General features: G+C 36.1%; 1 protein-coding gene across 1 annotated transcript; it reads right to left on the bottom strand.

Moving 5' to 3' along the window:
- Nucleotides 1–164: 164 nt before the first annotated feature.
- On the bottom strand, nt 165–4,094 carry en1a (engrailed homeobox 1a). The gene is made up of 2 exons (XM_077221471.1): nt 3,446–4,094; nt 165–1,232 (listed from the first exon to the last, which is right to left on the bottom strand). The coding sequence occupies exons 1-2, from the start codon at nt 3,894–3,896 to the stop codon at nt 919–921; spliced, it is 765 nt and encodes a 254-aa protein (XP_077077586.1). The 5' UTR covers nt 3,897–4,094; the 3' UTR covers nt 165–918.
- Between the last annotated feature and the right edge of the window lie 5,412 nt (nt 4,095–9,506).

Below are 9,506 nucleotides of genomic sequence, written 5' to 3'. Positions count from 1 at the left end.
AGACTGTCATGTAAAATTAGCCTACGCGAGCCGTTTTACTGTGAGAAACTTGAGTAAACATAATTGCGAAACAAGACGAAGCGAGTATGATGACTTTGGTTACTCCAGTCTCTGAAAAATATAATAATAAAGGGACAAGGAGGCCAGGAGAATACATTTCCGCGTTTTGCAGGTACAAAATGTTTTTATTTGGATACAGTATTTAATATCTTGTATGGAATAATATCTGATATCAGATAAGTCTCCCATTATTATCCCTAGTCCCACCAGCAAAGAAAAATATAAAAATGTAGCATGTACTGTAATCTGAATACATGAATCGAATAACATCTTTGGCACGTAGAAATATTGCTTTTAACAGCATAAACACAAGAATTGTTTATGAAATGTAAAGTTCCATTTGGCATATACAAATTTCAAACAACAAAACGCGATTTGAATTGCATCCTCATAATCAGAGAATCAGAGGGCTGCGTTTTAGAAAAAAATCACCCGCTCGTCCAAAAAAAGGTTGATAAAGTAAACTCCCATTTTTGACGTGCGGACAAGTACTATAGTTTTTCCCTCAGTCCTTTCCATCCTTGTCTCTCCTTCAACACGATCGCATGAAAATGCGTATCTGTTGCACGAATTCTATTTATCGTGCAATTTATACGCAAAAAATAATTTTCACGTGGATATGATACATACTGTAAACCCCTTGGGTAATATGTAAATGCCCCTTTGGTGTGGAGTACGTGCGTAGGCCTATTACAAGCCATAAAGTGCGTATCATATGCACGCTAAAACTGCGTAAAAACTCATTTTTGCGTATTGCGCGATAAATACAATTCGTGCTATAGATAGGCCTATTCGCACGTGTAGGCACTTAGTCTACTATAGGCCGTATACACACTTTCATGGGATCGGGCTGCTCTGCTAGTGCCTGTCCTGTTCCTGAACGGTGTTGGTGGAATGGTTGTACAGTCCCTGCGCCATCAGCTGCATTGCCAGCCCGTTCTTGAAGCCGCTGGCCTTCTTGAGTTTCGCCCGCTTGTTCTGGAACCAGACCTTGATCTGCGCGTCGTTGAGGCCGAGCTCGAGGGCCAGGGCCCGGCGCCGCTGCTCCGAGATATACCGGCTCTCCTGGAACTCGCTCTTCAGTCTCTGCAGCTGCTCGGCCGTGAACGCGGTTCTGCCTCGCTTGTCCTCACTGGAGCAATGCTGCTTTTTCAATTTCCGAGTCCGTGGGCCTTGTGTGGAGACAACAATGAGAGGAATCCATGAATATCAACCAGCTCATTAAGTGTCAAAGCCAGTCTGGACTACACACACAATAGGGCACTGGTATTGTTGTCATGATGCCACGCCGCACATCAGAAGAGATTCTTCTTTTTTAAACAACAATCAGTAACTTGGAAACTCCAGTCATGCGATTGATTTCAACATCACTGAGTATAACAATAAGTAGTAAATTTACTTAATTTTGCAAGGTTTTGCACACAGATTTTGTAAGTAAATGTCACACATGGAATTAAGCGAAATCTACTTAATAAACTAAAATTAACAAAGAAAAGTAAGTAGCCTACATTTAATTTAGCCAGTTAAAATTTGTTGAGTAATTTCTACTTAGCTGAGGTTTATTTGCATTACCCATTTTACTCAAACAGTATAACACTGAATTAAGTCAAGCTAAAGGTGTACGCATAACTTCTAAGTTAATAATACGGACGTCATATCTTCAATAAAGCCCGAACACACAGATCTCAATACACAATAACGGTAACTTTCAATGGATCATTTTTGAGAATGAATAGAAAATGAACTCCAGATGACACGAAACAGCAAGTTACTAAACACAACAACAAAAGCAATAAAACAGAGTAAATACAGCTGGAAAACAGTGAACATTTAACCTTATTATTTTGCATGCCCATGTTCAGTAGGTTTTAATTAATTTTATAATTGCTGATATTTACGCTTTCATTTATATAAGCTTAAATTGAGCACTAATATAGAATTTACTTTTTTTTAAATGCTTGCCTGATCTAACTTATTTAGGTTGAAATTACATTTGCTTTTTTTCTGTAGTATTTACTTCACCACAGAATCATTTTTATCTGAATCGTTGCTTCCGATATATTCATTTATCTTCTACACATAGGCAATTGATATTGGGTATTATCAATGTGTATAGACATTAGTATTGTGGACATATGAACTATATTTTAATGATGTTGGTTGTGTTACAAATAAAAAATTCTGAGGCATAATTATGTCTAACTTGTTTTAAAAGTAGATGAAGAACCTTTAAGATCCACGGAACCTCGACAAAGGCTTCTTTAGATTTTTAAAAAAAATGTTCTTCTCTTCGAGAAAAAAATGGTTATTTTAAAAAGTGTTCACTGAAATTATATTCGTTGTGACGTCCAGTTCTTAAATGCAAAATTCAGTAAAGAGATAAGAGACTGAGCGACTTTAGGTTATACAATCTTCCGCGGGAATGAAAAAAAAAACATTCATCCATTCATTCAATTTTAAATGTTTAAACGAGAAAGAGAAATAAAATGTAGCATCTGATTAAAAAAATAACGAAATTAAAATGAATAAGCTAAATATGCGAGTATAAATAAATGAATAATGTCACTAACTTATAATCGTAGAAGCCACAAGCGTAAAGATAAAATTCGAGCTCAATCGAACTAACATAGGCTATTATGTTTACTCATTTCTTAGATTTGAACATATTTATTCAACAATTATATAGTTTAGTTTTTGCTCTTGCAAGACGTTTACATAACGTTTATTATTAAACGACGTTTATTCAATGCGTCTGACAAGACATTTTCCAAGATGACGACGATGATTATTATAAGGCTATTATTGTCCTTGTTATTTAAAAAATTCAGTCTTGAATTCTACGAACTTACAGCTTGTTAACTATTTTAAACATTCAGTCAAGGCTTTCACAAGCTTTAGAAGCTCAACTATCTAGTTATTATTATCATTTTTATATTTTGTCGTTCGTTTATAGTCAACGTTTCCTTAATTGCATTGCTTCAATGAGTAATGCAAACATTTGCGGCATTTAAAATTGTAAAAATAATAATAAATTAAATAACTCAAATTAATAATTTAAAAATATTGTCTTATAAATGGAAATCCATAATGTTACAGTGTCGTGCATGTTGTAAATTATGGCCTTTTTTGTGCCTGTGTGTTTTTCATCAATTGGTGAATTAGGTCTGGTTTGATGAAACCCTTTTTGTGATAGCCTACAGTGTGTGTGCTTTCCTCAGATGGAATATTTCTCCAGCTCGTGAATGTAAAATTGCAACGATCGAAAATAGCAGAAACCTAAAGGAATTAAAATACATGCTTTTAGTTTAGGTAACACAATAATATATGACCTATATAGATATAAAATACTCTTAACAGAAGTATAATATTTGTTACCATGCCTTACCAGATGAAGGCCGATCAGAGTATCTCGTGCAATAAACCCATGCGGGCCAGAGGGAGTCTTTCCCGGGCGAGCTTTCACCTTCACCTGGGCTAGCACTGGATGACTCTGAGACCAGCCCACATGTCTCTGTGTTCCCTCTCTCGGCCTCGGTAACCCGCCCGCTGACCGGAGACGAGCCGGTGGACGAGCCTGACGGGGATGATGATGATGATGTAGATGATGATGATGATGATGATGATGATGAAACCCCCTCGCTCCTGCAGCTGGCACCCGGGCAAAGCGCGCGCCTGGCAGAAACACCCCGCACTGACGCGAGCGCGCCCCGCTCGCGCCTGCAGCCGAAGTCCGGTCTCAGAATATTATCAATGAAGAAGTTCGTGTTTCTGTGCGTGTGTTGCGGAGAGGCCAGAGAAACACGGTCATCCTCACCCTGATCCCGCTGCTCCTCCATAACAGCTGATACTCGCTCCTGCGCTTGGATATAACCTGTTCTGCTCCAAATATAACGTTATCTAGGTATCCGTGCCAGCGCGCTAATTCCCCACATGTTGTAAGTCAACTTGTTGACATAACGCTCGCGTGTTGCCTGTCACTTCGAGCGCGTTTTGATAGGACTGACAGCGCGCAGGTTTCACACACCCTCTGCATTACCAGACCCAACTTTGACACACACTTTTTTTTCTGGAGCTCTACTCGTGCACAACCACTCTTAGTGGTCGCTAACCGGAAACACATGGGATCACGCAGATGAGCGCGAGCCTATCCATGACAAAGAGCTCCGCGCGCCACGAGTGTCAGTTCCGCGCCTGTGCGCGTAGATATCAGACATTCTGCCTCCTGTCACGCGCAAATTCACCCACCATCGACACAAACAAACAGAGGAGAGAATTAAACTTGAAAACCTGTCTTCAGACATCTTTGGCCATTTACAAATTATTCTAGTAAAATAATGTCATAATAAATAAATGATAACATCACTAAAAGCCACCCCTAAAATTTAAACCTAAATTTCGACCGCATGTCTACGCCCACAACAACACTTTGCAAAAAAGATATGCCTGCGTCACTTTTAAAGCCAAAGCCAAATTAGCTTGACAAGTGGATAAGAGAGTGTCTTCTAAATGCTTTAAATTTAATTTAAAGTGCAGTCAAATCGAGTAATCGTATCTAACATTAAAAAATGTGTTTATATAATATATGTGTGTATATAGAAATATTATATACTGTAGGCCTATACACAGACACAATATATATAATATTATAATATATACATTATATTGTGTAGATTATATATATATATATATATACACACACACACACACACACACATATTATGTAAACAAAATATGTTATGTCATATTTGACTGCACTAAATATAAAACTATGTAAATACTAATAATAGGCTAACCTGCCACTACTATTCATCTTGTATACTCATTGTATCCCTTAAAAATTAACTTAACCAGTTTAACCACGGTATTAGTAAAACTGTAGTTATACAAATGGTAATCAATCCGCCAAAAACATGGTTACTTACCACACTTTTACTACAAACATTTTCAAGATAAAAAAAGTAATATGTTACATTTAATTTAGACCTCATTCAGGACAACTGAAAGTCAAATTGGAATATATAGCCTGAAATACTTAGCCTATCGCGTTTGCTCTTAATTAATTTCTAATTACGACAGTAGGCCTATTACCGGCTCATTCTGAAGAGCAGTCGTTGATAGTCCGCTATCTCTCTCACAGACGCGCCTTATAGAAACATAATTTATAGCTTTTAATTAGCGAGCATTCAACGCGACCAGTGGGGCGTTTATCACACAGACAACAGTGAATACAACAGAGTCAAAGCGCTGCCACAACACACACACACACACACACACACACACACTCACACACAGGCGCGAGCGCGCGCGTCCTGACGAGGCTTGGCTTGTGGCAAAAGCTCTATTTGCATAAATGGCTGAACTGACAGCTAAATGGCCAGTGATTAATTTTATCGCTCACATGGCAGAGTTTTTGTGAAAATATGATGAATGTATTTTTTCATTGTTAAACAAAATGTAAAATACCCTGGATATAGTCCAATGAGTAGCCTATGCGTAGTTCAATCGTGCTCAGTGTTAGGTGTAACTTTCAACAGTTTAAAATGTGTTTATTTTGAGCTCAGTAAAAACATCAGGGCAGATATTCGTATTTCGAAGAAAATCGTTATTCTCAGAAATGAATTTCTGCTAGGCTCTTCTACAACTTTTAGAAATTCAGAACTTCAGTATGGCCCAGATGCAATAACATAATAATATATAATATATATATATATATATAATATATAAATATACAATAATATAAAAAATATTTCTCTGTAAATGTAAATTTTTCCTACATAAAACATGCACATCGTGAATAATCTTTAAGCAGAGACCCGTAAAACACAATGAGACAGTAAGAGGCACGCTATCATGTTTTCTCGGTACACACACTTGTCTACAGGACTACAGTATATGCCGTTTTTTATATCTGGATCAGGATCATGTAAGAATGGTGTGTAAAAGTAGACAGCGAGTATCACAGATATCGTTACGCGTTCAGTCATGCGTGAAGAATACGACTCCTGCTCGCAGAACAGATGTGCATCGGTCAAAGCTCCTCATATTATATTATATTGCGATTTTGGCCTACATTTCCACTTCAGATTACAGAATACAAATGGTTAAATTAGGCGACTAAACTGGTAGGCTACAACGCGAACGCGGGCTAAAGGCACTTTTCACTGCTCCTATAGTGTATAATAGCAGAGAAAAAGCTTGTGTTGAACATTGATGCAGCAGCAGATTTTGTGTGAAAATAAATCATAAAAGTGCACGTTTTGTTTAAAAATCTTATACATTTATAAGGTTTCAAGATGGGTCTTTACCACAGACACACGGGGTAAAACCAGCATTAGGGCAAACAACACACAGTATTGATGCAAATAGCCTACTTTAACTAAAATAATATGTTTTTTTTATAATATCTAAATTTAGACAAAACAATCACTTTTGTCATTGTTCTGTCACTTCTATATAGTCTATTTCTTGGTTTTGTGACAGAGCTGACACTCCTGTTTTGTCTTGTTCTGTGTAGCACACTCTGGTGTAACACTAGCTGTGTGTGTTCATGTTGTCATGTTTCTGTGGCTTACATGTTCATGTCATGTCTTGTGTGAGCACATGGCTGGTGATTTGTTTTACTGGCCATTTGCTTGTGTTTTAGTCTTGTTTGGTGTGATCACATGCTTGTCATGTGTGTTTCCTTGTGTCATGTGCTCTCCTCTGATTGTCTAACTGCCGATCTTGTTACCCGATTATTGATTCATTTGACCCACATGTCCTCTCTTGTTACCCTCTTTTATTTGCTTCCCTATTTATTCTCCCTGTTTTTCAGTCCTGTGCTGTTTAGTCGTCATATGTACACTGTGTGTTTCCCTGCTGCCAAGTCCAAGTCCAGTCAAGTCTTCCCCCTCAGGGTACTTTTTGTTTGTAATTTGTTTTATTTTTATTATTAAAAAAGCCCATCCTCTGCACCTGAGTCCTCGCTCCTTTCACCACCCCCACTCCTGACAACTTTAGCAAAGTTTGCACTATTTTCTGTTTATTTGGATAAATCAAAGAATTTATTTTTGTTTAACAAATATACTGTCATTAATGTTCATAATAAAATACCAAAACACCATTATTTATTATTAAAGTAAATATTCTGAAAGCATTGAATGAGATTCCATTCTAATTTAATATAGATTTACAGTAGTCACAATAAATCATGTTTAATTATATAATATGATTAATATATATTTTTAAAAGTGATGGTTTCATTATAAATATGGTGATTGTCTCTAAAGTGGACACCCATCTTAATATATGATATATCATAATCATTATTGTGTCTTTCGCCTTTTACCCCAAAAACCATGCTTTTACATATTCGTCCGTCCATTTTCTCTGTTCTCAAAATTCAAACTCTCTTTTTTAATGGTCAAAATAATAATAATAAATTTAACGAAAGCACAATGCCAAATTCTCTTTATGGAAAATACTGTCATATTTTAAGAAACGGCATTTGTGGAGCATCTGACGAAATGTATTGTAAAATAATATAGCTAATAATAATTGGTGTATCTATTGTGACTTTAGGCCTGACGCGGTCAATAATATTATTTAATTGGCTAAACTATGGGGGAAATAATCTCTGTGTAAACGTTTCCAAATCTCCTGGTTGTAAGACGAGTTTTCTTAGATCAGTTCAACAAAATAGGTTAATGCTTTTAACCAAAAACAAAAAGGTGTTTAGTATTGAAACAATAAACAGCCTAAATGTGATTAGTATGTTTATTTGGTGGATGAACATGAACCACAACACTGCAGATATATTGCAATATGTTGCGTCCTCTCGTGGCCGGTTAGAATAGTGACGCCACGGTCCTGACGAAGAGCGCATGCGCGAGAGCGAGCGCGAGCGCATTTTTGCGTCCTCAAAATGCATAGTGAGGTAATTCATAAGGTAACGAAAGCGACAGACTGTAGATGTGTGTATACAAACTCACTGACGCCTCGTGTAGAACTCAGGTCTGCTCTTTATTATTATTATTGTTATTCACTTCTGCCTTATTTCTGCCTGATGATATTTGTGAGTGCTTAACGGTGGAAATCGATATGGGTAAAATGAAGAATGTAGTCGTTAGTTGTGTTTATAGAGCACCGAACTCTGGTATTGAAAGCTTTAAAGAAGTGTTGGAGGCCTTGGTTTTGAATGCCAAGCAGAAGGTTGCTTATTTCTGTGGCGATTATAATATAGATTTCCTAAATCCGAGTAAATCACCTGCAATAGAGGAGTTTATTGATGTAATGTAGTACAGGCCTATATCTATGTATAAACAAACCGAGTAGAATTACCACCCACTCAGCAACAATAATAGATAATATTTTGACAAATAATATGAGTAGCAATTTAGAAAGTGGATTGTTAATAAATGATATTACTGACCATCTGCCAATATTTGTACTCCATGAATGTAAACACTATATTTTGGATACCAGTAAAAAAAAATATACAGAGGAGATTAAGAACAGATCACACCATGAATAAATAAAAAAATGACTTGTTAGTTCAAGATTGGAAGAGTGTGTATGAAGAAGGGGATGTTGATTTAGCTTAAAAAAAAGAATACTCTATATAAAGACTTTGTTAAGCATAGAACTGAAGAGAACTGAATTTAAATATAAGACATATAAAAATAAATTAACAGCTATCTTAAGAAAATGTAAAAAAGACTATTATAGTAGATTGCTGGAAACTAATAAAAATAATATAAAGGGTACGTGGAACATTTTAAATTCAATTATTAGAAGGAAAAAAACCAGTACTGGTTTTCCAAACGAATTTATTGATAATGGTAAAATAATTAAAAACATGGATGTAGTCGTGGCTGGCTTCAATGGATTCTTTGTGAACGCAGGACCTAATTTGGCCGATGAGATAATACCTCTACAAGAGGGCGATGTCCCACAATATTTTGAAGAAAGAAATTCAGCAACAATTTTTTTAAGAGATACTGATAAAACCGAAGTACTTGATATTGTTAATAACTTTAAGAATAAAACATCAAGAGACTGTAATGATATTGATTTGCTTTTAATTAAACAATTAATTGCAGTAATAGTAGATCCCATAGTATATATTTCCAATCTTTCTTTGAAATTGGGTTATTTTCCCACAAATATGAAAATAGCTAAAGTGGTCCCTATTTTTAAGGCTGGTGAACAGAATCTTTATACTAACTATAGGCCAATCTCACTGCTTACCCAATTCTCTAAAATTCTGGAGAAGATATTCTCCATTAGATTGGATAGTTTTATTGATAAATATGGGATCATAACTGATAGTCAATATGGTTTTAGAACAAACCGTTCTACATCTCTGGCGTTAATAGACCTGGTGGAAGAATTAACAACCAGTATTGATGATAAGAAGTTTGCTATAGGTGTATTAGACCTTAAAAAGGCCTTTGATACAATAGATC

This window comes from Siphateles boraxobius, unplaced genomic scaffold (assembly GCF_051911475.1).
Source record: "Siphateles boraxobius isolate OS27281-9 unplaced genomic scaffold, OSU_SipBor_1 83, whole genome shotgun sequence".
Lineage (NCBI taxonomy): Eukaryota > Metazoa > Chordata > Actinopteri > Cypriniformes > Leuciscidae > Siphateles > Siphateles boraxobius.
This window is presented reverse-complemented; position numbering and strand designations above follow the sequence as displayed.